This window comes from Cornus florida, unplaced genomic scaffold, assembly GCF_030987335.1.
Source record: "Cornus florida cultivar Cherokee Brave unplaced genomic scaffold, ASM3098733v1 CherokeeBrave_3.0.0_Hap2_Chr10, whole genome shotgun sequence".
In the NCBI taxonomy this organism is placed as follows: domain Eukaryota; kingdom Viridiplantae; phylum Streptophyta; class Magnoliopsida; order Cornales; family Cornaceae; genus Cornus; species Cornus florida.
In genome coordinates this window covers 26908945-26932502 of record NW_026775580.1, presented here as the reverse complement: position 1 = coordinate 26932502, position 23558 = coordinate 26908945, and the positions used below count along the sequence as shown (strand labels likewise).

The 23558-nt window shown below is 34.3% G+C and overlaps 1 protein-coding gene, 1 long non-coding RNA gene and 1 pseudogene across 3 annotated transcripts; 1 reads left to right on the top strand and 2 right to left on the bottom strand.

Annotated features, from left to right (window-relative positions):
- LOC132277448 (inositol-pentakisphosphate 2-kinase-like) overlaps positions 1–4141 on the top strand; it is a 40147-nt pseudogene extending 36006 nt beyond the window's left edge.
- Positions 4142–6862: 2721 nt separating this feature from the next.
- Positions 6863–21191, bottom strand: LOC132276837 (bifunctional nuclease 2). Of its 2 annotated transcripts, XM_059778459.1 has the most exons (11): positions 20897–21190; positions 19838–20140; positions 18934–19104; positions 18762–18811; positions 18596–18652; positions 18418–18483; positions 18239–18313; positions 16902–17017; positions 16509–16600; positions 7474–7529; positions 6863–7335 (listed from the first exon to the last, which is right to left on the bottom strand). In XM_059778459.1, exons 2-10 carry the CDS (start codon positions 20130–20132, stop codon positions 7477–7479), a joined length of 975 nt encoding a protein of 324 aa, XP_059634442.1. In that variant the 5' UTR covers positions 20133–20140; positions 20897–21190; the 3' UTR covers positions 6863–7335; positions 7474–7476. The 2 variants fall into 2 exon arrangements, 1 of the variants encoding a protein (XP_059634442.1); XR_009470940.1 differs by lacking the exon at positions 16509–16600 and having other exon boundaries at positions 20897–21191.
- Positions 8012–16502, bottom strand: LOC132276838 (uncharacterized). The gene is made up of 2 exons (XR_009470941.1): positions 8950–16502; positions 8012–8469 (listed from the first exon to the last, which is right to left on the bottom strand). It is a non-coding gene; the product is annotated as an uncharacterized LOC132276838 (long non-coding RNA).
- Positions 21192–23558: the final 2367 nt, after the last annotated feature.

Below are 23558 nucleotides of genomic sequence, written 5' to 3'. Positions count from 1 at the left end.
TTGATAGAGCATGTAATCAATCATGTATGCAGGATTCCAAAGTTTGAGGTTTTGGTTCCAAAACAGCAAACGAAAGGCAAAGGGTTACACAGGCCAAGTTTGAGAATTTAAATTGGTCTGGAAGAATTGTTGCTGTGATCCAATAGTTAGAAGTGGTGTTGGCAACGCCATTTGAGCTCAACATGCCCCCCAACTATAAAAAGTCTCTCTCTCTATCTCTTGCACACACAAGATCAAAGTTTCCGAAAGGACTTTTAAAAGAGGCAGAAGTGTTGAAAAATAAACTTGATTTTGGTATTTAATTAATCATTTTAAGTATTTGTCTTACATAGTGTATGTGAGCATTTAGCATGTTAGTGGATAGTAAATTATCTTAATGAGAATTAGTATATGAGAGTTAATGTGATGATGAAGGTTATGTAAAATCAAGGGTCATGAGAGTTGAGACTAAATGGTTATGTTAGTGGGAGTTATACCTACTAAATATCATGTTAGTGGGAATAATGGGTGTAATTGGGCATTGAAATGTAATTGGTTACATATATCTTAAAGCCTATATAAACTCATGTACTATACCTATTTTAAGTGAGTAGAAGTGGAATAATATAATTTTCCAAGTATTCCTCCTTATCATTTCTCTTCCAAATTATAGTGAATTATATTTGTTTGTCTAGCCCACTATTTCCAACAAAGTGGTATCAGAGAAAAGTCAGAAAGTGGTATTAGAGCAAAAGCCAACAAAGTGGTATCAGAGCCAGATTTCATGTTTAGAGCCAGGTTCCATATCAGAGCCAAGGTTTCATGTTCAGAGACTAGACGATCCTAAAGGCCTGACAAAGTTGATCCTAGAAGGTTCAACTTTTTGAGAAAAACATGTTTTTCCTTGATGATGATGAAGAGGGGAAAATGTATTGTCTCAGTGAGAAGATGATGTTCTTTAATTACAAGAAAATGAGAATCATCATGACTTCATACCTCAAAGCATGTGATTTGTGGGATGTTGGAAAAGAGCCAAAGAATGGCATGTCCAACACGATTCGTGTGAAGAAAAAAGAGAAGGCACTGGTAGTGTTGCAAAAGGCAATACATCAAGAAATTTTGGAGTATTTTGGAGAGTCCAAAACTCCAAGTTGTGTTTGGAAGATGCTCGAGACCATCGTTTCCAATCATAGAGGTGAATCACTACCCATAGAGTATTAGGTACAATGCTTTGAGGATGATGAGTTTACGAAAGATGATTATGAAAGTCTTGAAGACAAAGTTGTGGAGAATGAAGAGGTGTATCATGCAAATGAAGTTGAAGATTTTGGAGATTCAAAAGTTGAAGGAGAATTTGAAATGGTGAATGAGGAAGAGGTAAGAAAAGGTGTTATAAAAGAGATTGAAAAAGTGGAGGAGAATGAAGTGAAAATATAAGATTTAGAAGAAGCAAGTGCTAAAGAAGAGGCAAAAGTTCAAGTTGCTGAGTTAACATTTTCAGATAGTTCGGAGAATTTGGTAACTGACACAGGTTGGGTGAATATGGAGTTATTTTTTTATTCCAAAGAAGAAACACATAAGAAGTTCAAGAAGTTTCAAGAATTCAAGTAGAGAGAAAACAAATGGTGCGCCCATGTGAAGAAGATAAAGGTTGATTATAAGAAGGCATTATTCAAGCATTTGAAGAAGTTTCACAGGCCCTACACATCAATGGAAATGGCCAAGAAGATTGAAGCTATTGAAGGAGGTGGAATTGAAGATCAACCATCGAACCTTTGATCAAACCCCAAGATTAATAAGAAGGTTTTTCAAGTTACAAAATCAAGTTTAAAGGGGGGTTTTGAAAAATAAACTTGATTTTGGTATTTAATTAATCATTTTAAATATTTGTCTTACATAGTGTATGTGGACATTTAGCATGTTAGTAGGTAGTAAATTATCTTAATGAGAATTAGTATATGAGAGTTAGTGTGATGATGAAGGTTGTGTAAAACCAAGGGTAATGAGAGTTAAGACTAAATGGTTATGTTAGTGGGAGTTATACCTACTAAATATCATGTTAGTGGGAATAGTGGGTGTAATTGGGTATTGAAATGTAATTGGTTACATATATCTTAGAGCCTATATAAACTCATGTACTATACCTTTTTTAAGTGAGTAGAAGTGGAATAATATAATTTTCCAAGTATTCCTCCATATCATTTCTTTTCCAAATTATAGTGAATTATATTTGTTTGTCTAGTCCACTATTTCCAACAAAGTAGTGTCAGAGCAAAGTCAGAAAATGGTATCAAAGCAAAAAGCAACAGGAAGTGGGTCGAGCTGGCCCCATTCTGCTGAACACCCCTCCCAGTAAGAGTGAATTAAAGGTATCTCATTCACGAGGATCAAAGTAAAACCTCTTTATATAGAGGTTTGGGTACGTTCAAAAGGACGTCGAAAACTAGCTGAACAAAAAAGTTGGCCCCACTAAGCTGAACACCACACCCACAAAAACTGAATTTAAAGTCAATCTTTTCCCGGTACATGCATGTGCAATGGCATGGACAGTATGCTATATCAACCTATATATACCTTCTGCGAAATGCCATTTAGTGAGAGCCACGCCAGAATGTCTGTACGAAATCTTGGTTTGTTCAGAAAGCTCATTTTACTGATTAACATACCTTGACTAGCTACTTCATGTTTCATATTAATTTGTTACCAGCTGGAGTTTCTTAATCAACTTGAAATATACTACAATGTATGTCAGCAAAGGTATATATACCTTTGTGAAATTAGAAAATAAATTTCTTATTTAAGAAATGAGAAATATGAGCGTCTCTTAAATAAAAGACAATTGTCTCACCTGTCTAAAATTATTGCATGCCTTGTCTCTTAAACAGACATTGATGAAACCATGTTTTTGGCCTAGGATTAAAGTGTAAGTGTGTGTGTGTGTGTGTGTGTGTGTGTGTGAGAGAGAGAGAGAGAGAGAGAGAGAGAGTTTGGGGAGTGGGGGTTGTGGGGGTAACTCCATCTTAAATGCATAGGGAAGGTGTTAGGTGATCCAATGAAGAACCTTCTGACTGACTTTTATTTCTAGTAACCAACACTGTCAGTACATTTATTACCAATGTTCTGTCAAGTTACACAAGGGGAACTCCTAACACGGTTGTTACATAAATATTATCTGATAACATAATCAAACAAATTCAGGGATAGAGAGCAGTTTATAAATAGTATCTCCATATCTATGATCACCAGAGCAACTTCCTGCATCCTATTTCTCACAATATAATCAGTATAATTCTCTCCATATCATGTCAAAGGTTATTTCATGTTCAATAATGTTTCATTGTCTCTGAATGTTTATTTTTTTTATTATTTATCTCCTCATGCATGTGTTTTATGACTGCCCATTCTTCTGACATTTTGCTTCTTGCGCTGACACTTTGCCGTACTTTTTCAGCGCATTTGTTTGTGGCATAGAATTTTTTCTTCTCTGAGCTCAGAAAAAGTACCTGTGGAACCTGACTCTCTTTTTGTTGCAGAAAACAGTTGTGTCAGTGGATCTACTTTGTTCCAAGTGCAGAACAAAAGTGATGAAGTTAATTTCAACCGTAGAAGGGATAAATTCTATCGTTCTTGACCCACCAAAAAATACAGTGACGGTAATTGGCGAAGCTGATCCAGTAAGGATCATTAAAAAGGTGAGGAAGTTCAGAAAATCTGCGCAGATTACGAGTATAGGGCCTCCCAAGGAAGAGAAGAAGGACGAGAAAAAGGATGAGAAAAAGGTCGTCGTTCCTTCTCTTCCAAGTACGTGTCAGAAATGCAATGTCTGGTATGCAGTTGTCGAAGACCATTATTACAATCCCTGTCACATTCTATGATCAGATGGCCGGTGTCTTTTGTATGTTGATTACAAGTTCTATATATGCAATTTCATGATATGGATTTTGCATTGTGTAGCAGCATTATTTCTTTTTAGTTTTATTAATTGTTGTCATAAAAAAACTCTGTTGTGTTGTGTATTAGCAGAATTGTTACATAATTAGCTCCCATCAAGAATTGTGGACTACATTTCAGATTTTATTTCTTGTCCATGGTATGGAGAATATATTTCATTTTGTAGAAATTTTGAGTACAAATATGTGGATTATCTTATATGCGTTGTGTAGGTGTTATGTTTGTTATCAATCTATTTAATTTGTTTTTTTTTTCTTTTTTAAAGATGTAACTAAACTAGTACATTTGCACATGCATCCCTTTATCACTGCACTGAACTTTCTGTAAAATGATTTATGTGCGTCTATGATGTAACCAAACTCGGCCTTACCTAAAGTTGACAGATAAATTAGTTTTACTGTCACTCTACAAAATTGTACGTGAGACTTTACCTCATACAGCTCCTCGTTCAATTCTTTTTCGCTTCCACTCTTTTCTCACTCCATCCTATGACAAATAGTCACATCAGAACCATTAAATTATAAGACATGCACGGAGGAGGTGGGTCTCTGTTTTAGACTTTTTTGAGCCTTGTAGATTTATTTGCATACGTATTGAACATATTGAACAATGCCTTTTAATTTTTCTATACTCTTTTATCTTTTAAATTCCATAATTGGTCAAATTCTACATAACAAAACCTGTCATAACATGCTAATTTGTATCAGTGTATTTGCTTCATTGCTAAAATTTAAGAACTATGGACCTGTGGGGGCATGAAATGTCTGTGTTTCTTTCAGTTTAAAGATTGACAGGCATACAAGCTTCACCAAACCACTGTACAACTTGTCTAGCTAGGGCTGACCCCTTTAAGATGGAGCGAGAAGTTCAAAAGAATGATACCAAGGTGACACTACCAAGGACCAGTGTAGGCTTGTGGGCGCAGCCGGCCCGGCCAAATATACACACACACACACACACATATAAAAAAGACCACGCCAACATTTTTATTTTCTAAAAATATCTTCTTCTTTTTTTCAAAATCCTTTGATTCCTTAAAAGAATTGCATTCCCCTTCTTCAAACCCTCTTTTTTTTTTTCTCCCTCCAGAGTTCTCTCATTATATCTTCTTTTGTTTTTTTTCTTCTTAAAACGCCATTACTACACTTCTATTTTCTGGAGTACTGTCTCATTGTTAATTGTTATATTAGTTAAATAAAAACTAATAATTCTAGCTCCGTCACTGCAAGAGCGAAAGTAAAAGATCGAAAGTTTAAATCTTCATAAAACTAATGCGTGTGTAAATTTATTATAAAAGTAACATATATGTATGTCTAGCAAAAGGCTATGCACACCCATATTATGATGATAAAACATAAGAAAGGGGGACTTTCATTAGCACTTTAATAATATAGAGAGATTTATCACTTTTGAAAAATAGAGTGCTACATTAGCAATTACGTTGTCCCCATTTTGGACCCATATTATCCACACTATTATTATCCCAATGAGGTTGCTATCCACAGGCCCGAGCAGAGATTGGTGACCAATCACACGTGTTCCTTTCTATTTTTTATTTTATTTTTAATTCTTATCACTCTTATAAATACTCTCATTTTGACAAAAATTTACAATCACTACCATTGCCATTGTGGGGGCAATGTGTCCCCTAATTTCACAATGGCACCAATGGTCTCCAAATTTACCGTAAGGCAATGTGCCCTCACTCCACAATGGCACTGATGGTAAATATTTACCAAAGTGAGGCTATATTTAAAGAGGATAATGAAATCTCTATGTTTTAAGCCTCACTTTTGTAAGCATTTAGCATCACTGGCATTGTAAAAGCGTTAGAAATCGGGCAATTTGTCCATACTTCACAATGTTACCATGAGTAACAACACTATAATAGAAAACAAAATAAAATAAAATTGCGACTAACTAGCCAAACTGTGATTATTAAGCTCCACATTTAGAGAATGGAGTAGATAATATATTGTGGGTCTCACAATCACATTTGAAGAATGGAGTGAATAATATGGTATGGATCTCACAAAGTGGAGAATACAGTATATAATTTCCAAATCATCTTGCATCCTTGATGCTCTTACAAAAGTGATGAGTTTTTAGTTCATTGATTTCCATACAGTTTCCATCTCTAATTTCCAGAAGCGTATCTGAGAAAATATCATCCTTAATATATAACAAGTTTACTCACCCATGCTAATTAATTATTTGTTAGGAAGATAATTATATTTTCCTTTTTATAATAATAATATGCACATCCCTAAGAAAGTTAAGGATTGACCTGATTTGTTGAACAGGCCCCGACTGGTAGTTGTTTTCGAAACGCCCCACGTTCACGGCTTGGCCTTGGTGGAGCCCACGACTAACGGATTCAGCCCCTGAATTTATGGCATTAAAGGGTAATATGCTAGGAAAACTGAGTGAATAGACAGAATTTAAGCCAATAGTAGGACATTTACTCTCCAAACTTCAGTCTGCCCTCTTAATCATTTCTCTCTCGCTACTCATCTCCCTCCCTCAAACTTCTGAATCGGAGCAAGAATTTCGACCACCACTCTCCTCCATGAAGCCTGGCCAGTGGACTCTGCCACATACCATTAACTAACTAGACAACTAATACATAATCTACAGTCCTACACACTTAAAATTCACATACAACACTATTGCCCTCTCTTTACCAAGAAATTATTACATGGTCTGGTCCCGGCCAATCACGAAACTAACACATAAGCAAAAAACTGATTGAAAATAACATAAAGCTAACACATTTGCTTAAGATAAACAATCATGGAACGTCCAACAGTTCACACAGGATATTAAACAAAAAATCTCATAAAAACTTCCATGGTTGTAGGTTCTACCACTATAGTACCTCCTTTTTACACCTTAATAAAGGCAACAATAATCTGTATTTCAAATACCTCAGTTAGATAAAATGAAATATGTATGCTACATTTTCACACCTTATAAAAGGCAACAAACATCTGTATCTCAAATGTATACTTGTGATTTTCATCAAGTCTGTTTGACCGGAATCCTGACCAGGAACTATTTACATTTTACAAGCAAAAGGAAATCACCCCGCGCTTGTGAAGGTCAGTGTTCGTTGCTTAACCAAGGGAAATTCTTTGAAGGGTACTTGGAATTTACCAAAGAACCATTGGTGGTGTCTGCTACTAAAAACTTAATCGACACTATACATACAATTGATCAAGGAAATTCTTTGAAGGGTACTTAGAATTACCAAAGAACCATAGGTGGTGTCTGCTACTATAGACTTAATCGAGACTATACATACAATCGATCAAGGAGTATCCAACCATGAACCCTTGCCAAAGTACTAAAAGCGAGAAATCAAAGTCTTCAACTTTGCCTGATAGTTTCATCCTCTTGGAACATCTGGGAGAAAAAAAGAAAAAAAGAAATTGAAAGTGTGTGATTTAACTTGGAATCAGATGAAACAGAGAGAACACCATGATGAGATCCCCAGTTAAGCAAGTGCTTGAATGGCATCAGGAGAGAGGACAAGGGTTATACCTGCTATGCCCAATTCTTCTTAGAGCGAAGTTGAGTTAATTTGTCCCTCCACTCAGCTGTTTACATCATTGTATAATTAGAACGTTGAATAATCGGACCATTGAATATTAGAACACACAAGTCCGGCATCAGTGAACAATAACCACACTGGTTAAGAAAATTGGTGTGCTTTTTGTTTCCATAAAATATATGAGTTAAAAGAAAATCAGGCAAATAGGAACACCTTTTTGGATTGGAATATGGCACCACAGAAAGCAGAAAAACATTATTAGAATATCTTAAACCAGATTTCAATTTTCCAACATTAGTTAGCAACATTCAAGCATGGTATTTCTAGCTGTTCAAAGTTCAATGCCATACAACATTGAACACACAAGATAGTGGTGTAACGTGATGCATGAATGATCCTAAACAGACTTTGGTTTAAGCAAAGGCATAGTTGTTAAAGGCTCAAGGCGCACAAAAGCACAAATGCCTCCTAGAGCCTGAGGCGCAAGGCGCAAGGCGAGGCGAGCACCCGATTGAAGCAAGGCGCACGTTGAAAAAAAAAAAAAACAAAACCCACCCAATAAAGTATTAAAGATGCAATAGTATATATAAAGATGTAAAAGTCAACTAAATGAATTACTTAAGTTAAATATTCAACATAAAGATGCCAAAACCAAGTAAAGTCCAATTCAAAGTGTCTACCTGCATTAATCTTATTGTGCCCAAAATCATAATGTTACTGCATTTTGCTGTCATTATTACCAAGTAAAGTCCAATTATAAAGATGCCAAAACCAAGTAAAGTCCAATTATAATGTTACTGCATTTTGCTGTCATTATTACCAATTCAAAGTGTCTACTTGCATTAATCTTATTGTGCCCAAAATCATGCAGAAGGTTATGTATGATGGAGAAAGATCAAATTTTGTCTTCACCTTAAAGTCCAACATCTTTCTGATACCCACATGCACAAAATTGTATATACAAAACACAAACAACGATCTTTTTACTGCCACGTAGTATGAAATAAAGAAAAATAGTTACAGTACATAACAAACACAGACAACTGAAAAAAAAAAAAAAAAAAACAGACAATCTTAAATAACAACTCCAACTCTACAAACAAACTGAACTCTTTCAAAATTTATAAATTTTCTTATTTATTTATTTATTTATGTGATAAAAATAAAATAATAAAATAAAAAGAAGAGCTGCAGACAGTCCAGAGTCCAGACTCGAGAAAAAAAATAAAATAATAAAATAAAGATAATTAAAAAATAAAAAGAAGAAGAAAAATAAAATAAAAAATCTGCCAAACTCGACTCGGCCGAGAGAGAGAAGAAAAGAAGAAGAAAAGAAAAAGAAGAAATAAAATATCTGCAGAGTCGCAGAAGAGAAGAGAAGAAGCAAATCTGAGAAGAGGACGAGAGAAGAAGGAGAGAAGAAGAAGAGAAGAAGAAGAGAGAGAAGGAGAAGTTAGAGAACTTACCGGCAGAGTCGCAGACGCAGATCCGACACAAATCCGGCAGATCTGACTTCCGAGACCGAGAGTCCAAGTCGTCGCTGCCTCTGTCGAGTCTGTCTTCTTTCCTTTGCTTTTTGTTCTCTTTTCTTTTTTTGTTTTTTATGTTGTAACAATGTAACTTGTAGGTTTTCTATTCAATTAACTAATAAAATAATATAATATAAATAATGATAATATAACAATACATAAAAAAAATAAACAAACAGAACTAAACCAATAAAAAAAATTGCATTTTGCAAGCAGGCGCGCCTTTGGGACGCCTGTAGCCTGGCGCCTGTTTGGTAAAGGCGCACGCCTTCTTTACTCCCTGCGCCTTAAGTCACTAAAGGCGCTGAGATGGCGCCTTCGGCGCCTTTAACAACTATGAGCAAAGGTTTAGTCAGGAATACAACTAAACCATTCGAATAATATCAAAAATCAAATCAACTCATTTGAAATTCAATAGACTTGTTCAAATTCTATCAAATGTGCAAACGTCCAATGTATCAAACGGTAGGACAAACGTAGAGATGGAGACTTGAATCCAAGACCTCCAAGAATTAAGGCTCTGATACCATGTTAGAATACCAATTGCTCTAAAAGTTTAAACTGTTATAAAATTGAACCAACAAAGTATATCGAATTGCCGGTACACAAACTGCTATAATGCAACCCAACAACAATAATAAACATGAAACAACAAAGCCTTTCCCAACTACTTGGGTCAGCTACATGGATCTGATTCTTCCATTCCACTCCATCTAAGGCAATAGTTCTAGTCGAGCCACATGTTACCATATCCTTCCTTACTAAGTCTCCCACGTTAACTCTTTTCTTCCCTTTCCCCTAGCATTACACTTCATATGGATCATGTCACTCTTCCTAACTGACGGGCCTAAAGGTTTTCTATGCACATATCCAAACCATCATAACTGATTTTCTCTCATTTTATCTTCAATTGGTGCTAGTTCAACCATCTCACAAATGTGTTCATTTTAATTCTATCCTTTTTCGTCTTGCCGCACATCCATTTCAACATTTGCATTTCCTCATATTCACTTTATGCTTCTGTGCCCAACATTCTATCCCATAGTATGCCTGGTCTAATAGCTGTTTTATAGAACTTCTTTCAATCTTAACAGCATACGCTGATCATACGATATACTAGATGCACTTCTCAATTTAACCTATCCTGGCTTGAATCTATGATTAACATCTTCTTTAGTTTCCCCTTCATTATGGATAATTGAGCCTTAATAATGAAAACGTTACCTTTTTTGTACCTCTTGATTCTCAATCTGCACTATATCCTCATTTGTATTTTAGATTTACTAAAGTTGCACTCCATATATTAAGTTTTATTTCTACTTATCTTACAACTTTCTAATTTTATATGTTCCCTCCAAACCTCCAGTTTGACATTGACTCATTTTCTAGTCTCATCAATTAAAACAATGTCGTTAGCAAATAACATACACCATGGAATCTCATCTTGAATGTGTCTTGTCAGCTCATCCATAACAAGGCAAACGATATCATATATGGATGACCCTTGATGTAAGTATACAACAATTAAACTTCCACTTGTTTTTCCTACATCTGTTTTCTCTATAGTCATACATCATCACAAGTGTCCTTTATTGTGTCAACATATCCCTTTGTGACTCTTTTCTTTTCTAAAGCTCTCCATATTAGATTTCTAGGATTCCTATCATAGGCTTTTTATAAATCAATAAAATCATATGGAGATGTTTCTTCTTCTGTTTATATCTTTCCATTAGTTTCCTTAATAAGTAAATAACCTCCATAGTTGACCTACCCGGTATGAACTAATTTTCCAACACTTCAGTTTTCAGGGTTAACCATTGTTCAATCACTCCCCCCCAAAGTTTCATGTATGACTCAGTAATTCGGTTCCACGATAATTATTACAACTTTGTCTGTCCCATATCTTTCTAAATATAAGCATTAAAATACTATTGTGCCACTCATCAGGCATTCTCTTAGTTGTTATTATCTTATTAAACAATTTTGTTAACCAAGACAAGCCATCCTCCCCTGAACACTTCCAAACATCAATAGGAACACCATCGGGCCCTAAATCACTTTCTCATTTCATTTTCCTTAATTCATTTTAACCTCACACTTCTTGACCCTAAAAAAAACATATGCTATCTCTAAGGTTACTATATTCTTCTAAACCTGAACTTCCTAAATGATTTTCATTTAACAATTTCTTAAAACCTCTTTCTTTAATTTCATCATTTCTTACTAAAACCCTTAAATAAGCATTCTTGATGCATTTAATATAGCTAAAATATCTAGTTTTCCACTCCCTTAGTATAACAAGTTTATATATATTCTTCTCCTAGAATATAAATGAGATCATCATATGCTCTATATTTTGCTTCACTTGATACTTTTTTACTTCTTTATTGAGATTTTCTATTTTTCAAAAGTTTCCCTATTTCTAATTTTTTGCAAAGCTTTATAGCACTTTTTTTTAATTATTTTTTATTTTTTTATAATTAAAAAAAAAAATGATGTTTTGGACTTGTTCATTCCATCACCAAGTTTCCTTGAATAAGGTCCTGTTTGATTCACCTAGGACATATTTTGCCATCTTATTCTAAATTATGTTTGTTTCATCTTCTAGACTCCGCCTTGCTTCTTTTCACACCCTGTTCTTAAATAATTCTACTTTATTCTCTCTTAAATTCCACCACCCAGTTCTTGGGTTTACAATTCTGTTTCTCCTTTTAAATTGTCCTTCTATATATACATCTAAAACAAATAGCCTATGTTGTTAGTAATGTTTATCTCTCTCTTTAAAATAGGTATTCCTAATTACAAGATTATATGTTACTGCAAAATCCAATATAACATCTCCAGCATCATTTTCTACATCCAAATCTGTGTCCACCTCTCATAGCCTTCACAATCTTTTCCAACATGATCAGTAAAGTTCCCTTCGATGTATAATTTTTTTGCTTTGGGTATCCCTTGAATTAATTCAACCATATGTTCCCAAATTTGTGTTTTAATGTGTTCGTCTAATCATATTTAGGGTGCATAAGCATCAACTATATTTACTCCTAATATAAGTGTTACTAATATTATCCTATCAACTCTTCTAATAACGGTTACAACATTTTCTTTTAAATTCTTACCAATTACTATCCCTACTCCATTTTTATATCTATCATTTTTGGTTTAGTCAAGATAAATCCTTCAATTTCTCTAAATTTTGCACCTGCCCACTTAGAAACCATTTGGGATTGCTTTTCAACAGCATAAAAGCGCTTTATTTAAAAAATAGTGTTTGAATGTGTTTGATAACCATTAAAAGCACTTTTAATGATTACCAATTATAGCTTAATAAAGCTTTTGAATGAAGCTAAAATTTCTAACTTTTAAAATTGTGTTGAGTAGAGGTTCTATATTTTACGTAACTATTTTTTCTTGGACAATTTTATCCATTTTTATTTTTTATAAAGATAATTTAACCTCTTTTATAAATTTGCTATTATCAAATATAGTAACAATCTTTTAAAGGACATTGTTAACTACCCATAATATTTATACCTTCAACACGCCTCCTCACGTGTGGCCTTCTTTTGGTCCTACACGTGCTTTTCAATTTTTAATTAGGATAACGGTGAGGTTTGAACCCGAGACCTTTAGCTCTGATACCATATTAACTACCCATCTACTCTAAAAGCTTAAGTTGATAGAGAGGGTGAAACTTTAATATTTATACCTTCAACAGACATTATTGTAAAATTAGCAATAGAAGTGCTTTAGAAAATATTGTTACTGTTAACTACCATCTACTTTAAAAACTTAAGCTATTAGACGGTGTAACTTCAATATTTAAATACCTCAACACGGCCCCTCACGTGTGGCTTTCTTTTTGGTCCAACACGTGTTTCAATTTTTAAATCAAGGCGATGGTGAGGTTCAAACACAGGACCTGCCTACTCTAATACCATGTTAACTACCATCTACTTTAAGAGCTTAAGTTGTTGGAGAGGGTGTAACTTAAATATTTAAATCCCTCAACAGTTACCAAACAAATTTAAAAGTACTTTTTTTTTTTTTTTTTTTGATAAGTAAGAAATAACATAAAAGTATTTTAAATGTGAAAAGATCTTTATATAATGTATCACCGAACACCAAACATGTTTTTTACTAGCAACAAATTCCCAGTGTCTACCAAGTCCATTTCTTTACCTATCAATGTTTCTATAATCCAAGTCCCTATCCCAAGCTTACTATCTCGGGCTAACTTCTTTACTTGCACATGTCCAGAAAAATGCGAGAACCTTGACTACTTTTTACAACATCCGAATGCTTATGCGATACCCTTAGCCCACTTTTCGAAGCATCCGAAAGCTGATGCACCATGTCACTTAAAGGGAATGCCCTAGCCATCACCTAAAAACCTATATCAAGCATCACAAGGTCTTTCACCATCCCAACCATCAACCACCATAAATAAGGACGATTCCTAAATAATATATACCATCCAAGAGGGAAAGGGGAGGAAGTATATGTTTCATTATTGTTGCTTGCAATTAAATAGAAGAAAATCTAAAGAAAGGATGGAAGTTTCACAATAGGGCATTTAATAGGGAACTGGCCTGCCCGACCTTGTTGGAATATTTATGTAGTGAATAATTAGTGGGATTTTGTCACGTGGGGTTATTATTGTAAATTATATTTTTGACTAATATAAACACAAGGGTGTAGAGATGTCAAAATCTTCTACAACCCTTCCTTATACTCCTTTTTCTCTTCTTCTTCTTTCTTTTCTCTTCAAACCCTAACTTGTCATTAGTGTAATTCTATTTCTAGAATCTAGACTCTTGAGACTGATAGAAATTTGGGTACAAGCACTAACAGCAGATTAGCCAAATTTGTGTAATAAGAAGAAACCAGAAGGCATGGGCGAATTCACCCATGTTCGAGGAGGAGGAGGAAGAGGAGGTGGGCGGGTGGAGTGTGTGTTTGTGTTTTCAGGGCACCGATGATTGAAAAAGCAATAGGGGTTACCATTGGGCCATTGGCTTAGGTGGTATAACACTATAAACTCTCCTCCCCAACAGAAGGTGAGGGATTCAAGCATCAAGTGGGACAACATTGAGTTGGCGTGTGAGTTGTTTACTTGACCTTAATAATAATAATAATAATATAAAAAAAAATATATGTTGAGCAAAATGGCGGTTCAAAAATCATCCTGTTTGTTGGTTCATTCGTTTTGGCTCATAGGATTCCTCAGCACTTCAGAATTTCCACAAACAAACGCTCGGGTTTTTGACTGTTATCGGCTAGATAATGGGAGGTTGATTTGGGACGTGCAGTTTCGCAGATATTTTCATGATTGGGAGCTTACCAAGGTCACTGATTTCCTATCTTTACTATACAAATAGGTGGTGGAGGGTAAGGGGATGGATGAGATGGTGTGGGTGTGTTCCTAGAGAGGAGCTTTTGAGGTTAGGTCCTTCTATCAGAGCCTAACTGAGATTCCAGGTCCTTCCTTTCCTTGGAAGGAAATTTGGAAGTCCAAAGCTCCGTTGAAGGCGGCCTTTTTTTTGCTTGGACAGCTGCCCTCGGAAGTATTCTCACTCTTGACAACATTAGAAGGAGACGACAAATTGTGGTGAACTGGTGCTGTATTTACAAGCAGACGGAAGAAACAATGAACCACCTCCTTCTTCATTGCCTAGTGGTAGAGACGTGTGGTCTATGTTCTTAGTAGAGTTTGGCATTTTTTGGGTGTTTTCAGGTTCTACGGTGGACATGATTGAGGCTTGGAGAGGGTGTATAGTGGAGAGCCGAGACACAGATGCACGGAGGGCCACTCCCCTTTGTTTATGGTGGGGCTTGTAGCGCGAGAGGAATGCGAGATCCTTTGATGGAGAAAACTCCCATTTGGTCTCTTGAATACAATATTTTGTCTACTTTATTCTTTTGGGTTTTGTGGATAGCTTGAAATTATAGTGGCAGCCTCGGGCGCCTTGTGTATTCTCTTGGGAGCCCTCCCCCTTTGAGCGCCTTTAATGAATTCTTACTTATCAAAAACCAAAAAAAAAAAAAAAAGGGAGATAGAAGGCAAGAAATTGAATTTTCTCTTTGATTTCCAATCATATATCCAAATTTAAACATCATTTTTCTCTTTAATTTCTTTTTCTTTTTCTTTTTCTCTTCCGTTTACGGTTCATCCTGTTGGGTTTCTTAGATTTCTTGTTTTGAATTACAATGCAACGGTTGAAGGATTTAAATATTAAAGTTACACCCTCTCTAACAGCTTAAGCTATTAGAGTAGATGGTTGTTAACATGGTACCATAGCCAAAGGTATCAAGTTTTGTTGTAAAGCTTGAAATATATGTAAAGAGAAATTAAACAAGAAAAACACAAAGATATTACGCGGTTCAGCCACTAGGGCTTAATACGCCCTCAACTCATACACAATACAATGGTGGATGCCCCTCTATGTAGGAGAATAAATTATGAGAATGGAAAGGGATAGAAAATAAGAAACAAGGAGGATTTTTCTCCACCGAATCCTCTAATAACAACAAATCTTCAATAGTAGGAAACTACTTCAATTACTAGAGGATTTTCCTCACCTGATTCCTCCATTAAATCTTCAATAAGTTCAAACCTCACCAACACCCTAATTAAAAAATTGAAAAATAGGTGTTGGACCAAAAGAAGGCCACACATGAAGGGGCGTATTGAAGGATTCAAATATTGAAGTTACACCACCCTCTCTAACAATTTAAGCTTTTAGAGAAGATGGTGGTTAACACAACAATTACTCCAATTGCTAAAAACATTGAAACAATTTTCATTTCCCATCATTAATTCAGTTTTGTCAAAATACCAGAATTTAGTAGTGTAATACAATAATAGAGACCAAAGACCATAGGAGAGAGAAGGTGATTTTTTTCCAGGTTCCCATCCAGCGTTATTGACCAACTAGCATATATGTGTTCTTAGGATGCATGAATGGTGATCACGAATTTGGGGGGCTTTGGAGTTTGAGGAAGAGAAAGTGGTGATTGTGGTGGTGACGGTGATATGGTGAAGAGATAAACGATGAAGAAGGTAGAGAAGAGTGAGGTGGATACAAGCAGAGCAGAGGGACAGAGCGTAGAGAGAGAAATGAAACTGGAAAAGGGCAGAGATAGAGATGGGAAGAAGAGATGGAAGTGATGGGGGAGGTTCTAAGACACAGAAAAGAGAGAACAGAGAAATGGAGAGGAGAGAGATGGGCTCAAGGAATAATAGCCTTTACCCGTGATGATAACTTTTGCTAATTCTCCACTAAAAAAAAAGAAAGAACAAATCATGCCTTAACGAACAAACTTTGACAAGGGAAGTGAGTTTATTTTTGGTTTAGCTTAATTCATTGTAGTTTCATAGGAGGTTGGTGGAATTTACTCTATGGATATAAAAAATAGATTCCAGGTACATGCCAGGAAGAAAAAGAAAAAAAGGACGACGAAGAAGACGAATAAGAAGAAGAAGAGCATACCCGCATCTCTGTAGCGTTCCTCAACGGCAGCAATCAGCATGTTACGCACAAGATTAAACTCCGTTGTCTCAACACAAGGCTGGCCATTAGGTCTAGAACCATAACAACTTACATCAGAACGGTTTTTAACTTCTTTTTTTTTAATATTTAAAAGTAAAAGAGAGAGTTTGACATAGAAAATCTAAATTTGGTTGCTAGATTGATAATATAGATAAAATGTGAGAAACTCCCTAAATTCATCTCACAAAGCCAGAATACCATTCAAATGAATCCTACCCAATTTTTTGAAAACTAGCTTGTGACAAACTTCCGGCATGCATTAACTACTTAGGACTTGGCCCTATCAAAGAACGTATGTTCATATATACAATTCGTAACGAATTTAAAACGTACCTGTCAAGTTCTGTGAATAGTAAGCCATCTGAAGAAGAGGACCGCAGTGACTTTGCAGATTCAATTACTCTCATTCCGTCACTATATGCCAAGTACCTGTTGACTTGTATTGGCACCTGAAAAATATTGAATGGGGAAACTTCCTCGACTCAGAAAACCATTATTAGGCTTGTTTAAGCCTAAATTCAACTTGTAAAAATGTCCAAACTTCTAAGGTAGTCAAATTAGACACAAGGATAAGCCATGACCACAGCAGCTAGCTGGTTATCACTAGCTAAAACATGACAATAAGCCATTTTCTAGTGCCCATACGATTGACAAGGACATCAGCAGAAAGGACCAAGAGGGTGCATTTTCTCATATGCAAGGAAAGAAAATCAATCTGATAAGCTAGATTTTCTCTTCAAATTTTAATGAAAAAAAAAAAAAATGGAAGGGGGAAGCTGAAGATCATATATCATTGAAAAATCATACTTTAACCAAAGACTCTGATATGCCAGAGTATGCTATGGCCAATTGGACATAAAGTAGGGGTTTGTCTTCTGCACACGTTGATAATTTTAACTTGATTCCAATTTAAAACAATTAATTGAACATACTCATACAATTCATCATCCAATCAATCAATTCAAATCACAGAGCAATAAAAGTAAAGTAAATAAAAGAACACACGAATTTATGTGAAAAATCCAACAGAACATACCATTGGACATAGTCTGGGGAGATTAGAATCACAATTCTGCTCTTTGCCAAGGGAAATAATTGCATATCTGAATGTTGAAATCCCATATTTAATTGTTTGAAACATACCACTCACTATATTTAAATTGTAGATTTCAGTCCTAAAAATTTCAATTTCCCTCCACCAATAAAATATGATCGGGTCCCTAATATAGGTTGATTTTTACTTTTCTCATTTTATACCTAATACAATCCCCCAGAAGGGATGGTAATTAAAAATGTCAATAGATTGTAATTTCTCATTTTCTTTCTTTAATTGTTCTCATTTTTTCTCCTCTCTCTCATCCAACTGGCCTAGTTCCCAATAGAATTGCTAATATTTCTACCGAATTTGGTTTCAGAGCCAGCATTAGTTTTGCATTTCAACAATGCTTTGGTTGCACAAAACCATAATTTCATGATACTTGGCATGACATCAGCAATGATTAAAACTATGCATGATCTAGCCTTTGCAATGACATATATCAATTTTTTTTTTTTTTTTGATAAGTCTTTGCAATGATATACATCTTACAAGAACTATAGTTTTGGAAAAGAAAAAGAATACGCTATACATATACAAAAAATAATTTAAGTCAAAATATGTGCCACAGTACCTTGCATCTTACTGCAATGTTAATGGCATCTGAAGGTCGAAGATCAAAGCTGACACACTCTGTTTCATTACCCACCTGAGATTGCAATCACCATTATGTCAATTAGACAATTATGATTTGAAATTTTTTATGGTTTTATAAGTCAATTAAATGAAATTAAACTGTGTATAGATATATGCCTTCGTGAGGTACAACTGAGCAAAATAGGCCTCATGTACTCTCTTAGTGACACGAACAAGTTTCACCTTTAAAAGAGGAAAAGGAACATATTAGAATGAAAGACAAAAAGAGATAAAAAGTGTGCGGCATGCGGCATTCACAAATCATGAGAGCTAAAAGAAGCAACCATAAACTTACAGCATAACCCATCTTATCAATCATCTCCTTCATGACTTGATACATAGTGGGCCTAGCCTGAAAGTAGTCACCAATTCAAATCTTAAGCACGATCACTTTGAGATGAAAAAAAGTAGTCTAAGTTAAATTTGACAGATTAATCAGTTCCCATAGGGGGAAAACATACGACTTGGACATGGCGCAAGGCTGCCATAAGCAACACGCTTGGCATCTCCACTGCAATTAAAAGAAAACCATAACTTGAATACAACAGAAACGTTAAATGAAAGAAGAACCTTCAGAAAGAACATCTATCCTGTTTTATAAAGAATAACATGCATCACGGCTTATGCACATACAGACAATTATGGGCAGGAGAAGACCATTCCCATCTTCCATCTTTAAGACAATTGCAGGATGCGGATCGTAATCAGGCAGATACCCACCCTGAGGGTTGTTATGGACACATTTTAAATGCCTTCCATCTCTCATTTTAATCACGAAACCATCTGGGCCACTCTTCACCTCAACTATATGGTACAACAAAAGAGACACAAACATCAATTTAAAGTACACTGCACATTACTTCTTAACGCAAAAAATTTAGAAAGCATCGAAAGGTATCCATCCCCATTGCACAGTATCAGCCTAGGAACTATAACAGGCTTAAAGAATCCTTGCAATTTACAAGGGCCAAGACCCAAAATACAAAGTCATAAGAGTGTATTCTGCTTCGTTTATGTTGTCTCTTTTTTGAGAATGAATAAAATAAAAATAGAGCAGGAAATTTGTTCAAAAGTTTGCTTCTAAAACCAATTTGATTTTTTGTTTTTTCAAACAATTAGTTGTTTCCAGGGGATGTCGGAAAGATGTTTCTTGTTTTCCATATTCTGGTAGAAAGCAAATGAGAGTTTGGTATATTTCTATATGCTAGTTCAACAGGTTTTTCTATTTTTTTATTTTATTATTATTTTCCCGTAAAGTGTAAGTCCAATTGTTTCAACAGAAGGAATAAGCATTTTCAGATTTTCTTCTTTTTTTTATCTTTTTTGGAAAAAATAAAAAATAACAAACATGGCTCATAGATTCGGAATTTTTCATTGACATAACTATTAGCATGTGCATTTCCAAAAGCATAGCCAAATATGCCAAAGGATGTGAGTTCCATCCTAAGTAATCTAATGAAATAAATAATTGTGTAATTCAAATCAATTCGAAGTAATCTAATGAAATAAATAAATGTGTAAATCAAAATAAACTTACCAGCTTCAAGTACACTTGAATTCACATAATCTTCATCATTTTCACTAAAATTTTCTGCCATGCTACCGTTACCATTGGACGATGAACCAAAACTACATTGCACCATCCTGCATTTATGCACTCGCATTTGATGACACATATTATTAACCCTATCACTATTGACCCCTTTATATCCCCAGAATCCACTTCTAAGAATAATAGCCTTCATCAAGGGTGCATTAACAGGAAGAGTGTAAACTCCAGTTTGTTTTCCACGGATGCAGGGGCTAATAACCGGTCCTTGTAAAGAACCCATCTCAGTTCCTTTAAGATTCGTGAAAAAAAAACAGATAGTTATTATAACAATAAACAAATCAATACATTACAATTAGATAAATCAATTTATCCATCCAAAATAAATATGCACATATAGAGAGAGATTAATTTTAAATTGCAAGTAATCTAATGCAATACATCTGTAATCATTGATCACATGTAGTTGATCACCATTTATGACATATACCCAATTTGTTATGTGTCCATGAGCATAAAAAGCCTACTCTTTTCAGTAACTGAAATTAAGTATGGGACTATTTGACCTCCTAATTCCATTCAATTCTGTGGATTTTTCAATTTAATAGTTTTAATATAGATTTTTCGTTTACTAAGTTCTTCAAAATTCATTGGCATGTGTACATGGGCTCATTATATTGCATTTTGAAAACATTAGTGAGTTTACAGTTAATTTTTCTCTTCAAATATTGATATCTTACACATGAACTCAAGATATCAAAGCTCTTTCTGTATATCTATCTATGTGCCTACCTATCACACAAGCATATAAATTTTCAGTTCCATTTATGATTCAACTACAGGTATTAGCTCCTAGTCAGTTTTTTAAGGACCAAAGCAACCATCTATGTTTCTCTTCAAATTTAGTCCAACATTGATTGGAGCTAGCAGTCAAATTGCTGAGTTTTAAATCAATCTGACAATCCGAATTGATTCAAAAAAGAAATATACATAAATATATATATATATATATATATATAAACACACACATAAGAACAATATCCCCACCTGAAACGCCTCTAGAAGCTTTGATCCTCCCAGGACTGTCGAGAATAAAAAAACTTTCGAATCACCACCGATGGTAGAAATTTTCGATCTTTGTCGAGAAATTTTCCGAGAATCACAAATTCCAGAAAATTAAGTTCGATCACAGGCCAAGAAGATCTTGATTACTTACGTGTGAAATATATATTAATATATGAAACCGTGTTGATAAAAGAAGAGGACGCAGAATTGAAAAGAAAGAGAAACAGATGAGAAAGTGGGGGTTAGAGAGTGTGTTAACCATCGAAAATTATTAGATAAAGAAGAGACGGTATTATTCTTTGTAGATGAAGCACAAAGTGGCGTTAAGTTAACGCCGTTAACTTCTATCTACTATCTTTTGGCGAAAAGACAGGTGTAGGCTTATAGTCGTGTTTTTCAAATTTTCATTTTGGTGACAAGTAATTTTTTAAAGAAATTATATTTAAAAAGTTTACCATTTAACCATGCAAATATATTTTAATATTTTTTACAAATTATATAATTTAAATGTTTGCACCTACTAGATTCAATAATAATTATAAGCTATGAATAAATTAAGTCAGTTTAATTGATTATAGTCTTTCTGCATGTCGTAGTATCGCTTTTGACATTATGCTAATTCTTTTTAAATAATAATAAATTACTTAAATTATTCACTTTTAATATAGCCAAACGATTTACTTGCTGAACTTTAAAACTTAACAAATCCAATATTTGGAGTTCATGTCCTGATTGGTATTCTTTGTGATTAGCCTCCGCTATTCTTACAGTGACTTATCTGGTCCAAGTGGAGAAGCGCCCTTCGATCCGAGTGGAGAGGTGCCTTTTCGATTTCTCGAAAATTAGTCAGATTGTTGAAGGGTCCTAAAAATTCGTGCCATCCTGAACACCCGAGTTAATTAAAAAAAAAAATTACTTAATTGAAAGCAAATAAGAAGAATATAAAAAGGAATTTGGAATCCCGTACATATGCTTTTATACATGGTGTAAGAATGATATGAATGATAAAAGATAATAAAGATCATCTCAAAATAATATAACAAAAAGAAAAGTGTACATATATAGCAATTTTTTATTTTTTTAAAAGATACATAAGATCAAGTCTACATTAAAAGAATTATAAATGCTTTATTAAATATATATATATATATACACATATATAGTGCTAACTCCTAAAAAAACAAATTGGTTATCAGTGGAGGGTATTTCCGTCTTTAGTGGAAGTAGATTTGGAGGGCATTACTATTGCTTTGGGTGACGTGAGCATTAGCCACGTTTGACATAACCGCATCGCTGACTCTGCTCAAAATGCTGAAATGCGGGCCACGTGTGATATCACTACCGAGATGTACCGTTTATGGATAAGTCTCTCCCCCTCCCTTATTCTCGATAAGTCGAGGTCATCATATTTATCATACGGAGGGTTACAATTTACAAGGGCCCACCGGCCAAGTAGTTGCAGCAGAATCAGGTGTGGCCGTGGTAGTAAAAAATGGGGTTACACATGGTTTGATTTGGTACCGTTGTTGATATAATCGAAACCGAATAATTTTCACCATTATTTGATTTGATTGAATTGTCCTTTGTAATAATTCTTTGACTGATTTTTCTTTTGCAGAAGATATCACACCTTATTATCCTTTTGATATAACTTTCTTCAAGCAACCGTGTTTAACACTTATCTTACTCAACAGTCATATAATCATTAAATTACCACAGTGTGTTTTGTACTACAAAATTTGTCAATTATAATATAATTACTAAATTCCTAACATAATCTTAGGTTCTATTGTTCTTTAGCCTAATTTAGTTCGAATCTATCAAGAACATCGTGGGACTTATATTTGCCAAGACAAAATAAAAATAAATAAATAAAATAGAGAGTTGAATGATTCATTAAGTTCACCGAAGGACCGTATGGCCAACGGTATCACCTCTTTTTTCTTAAATGGGAAGTCGAACGTTCGAACCTCGGTAGAGGTAAAATGTGTACGTAATTGCTTTAAAATATATATATATATATATCTTGGTAGAATGAATTAGAAGAAATAAAAATAAAAAGTTAAATAAACAACATATGAGGGGTAAATTTTAATCCCATTTGGTTTAAATATGAGAAATTAAAAATAAGGAAAAATAAAGTATCCCTTAAGCTCCGTCTGGTTAGATGAAAGTAGCAAGAAAAAAAAAATAAATGAAAAATAAATTTTAATCCCATTTGGTTTAAATATGAGAAATTAAAAATAAGGCAAAAATAAAGGACCCCTTAAGCTTCGTTTGGTTAGATGAAAATAGCAAGAAAAGAAAAAAAAAATGAAAAAAAAATAAATAAAAGTGAAGTGAATGACAAGAAAATCGATTTTCTAATATGCATTTGGTTAGAATGAAAATTTATTCAAGAAAATTATAGGAAAATATTATAATATAGTTTAGATACCTAAATTGCCCTTATTTATAAAAATAGTAAAATAAAAATAAATAGCAGAAAAATAAAGATTTAATTAGTAATAATATTATATATAAATTAATAATAGAGTTTTCAATTAATTTAGACCTCACAAAATACTATTTACTTCATTGTCATATATGATGGAAAACAATTAGGAATGGGAGTGAAGTTAATTAAAACCCTATCAATGATAAA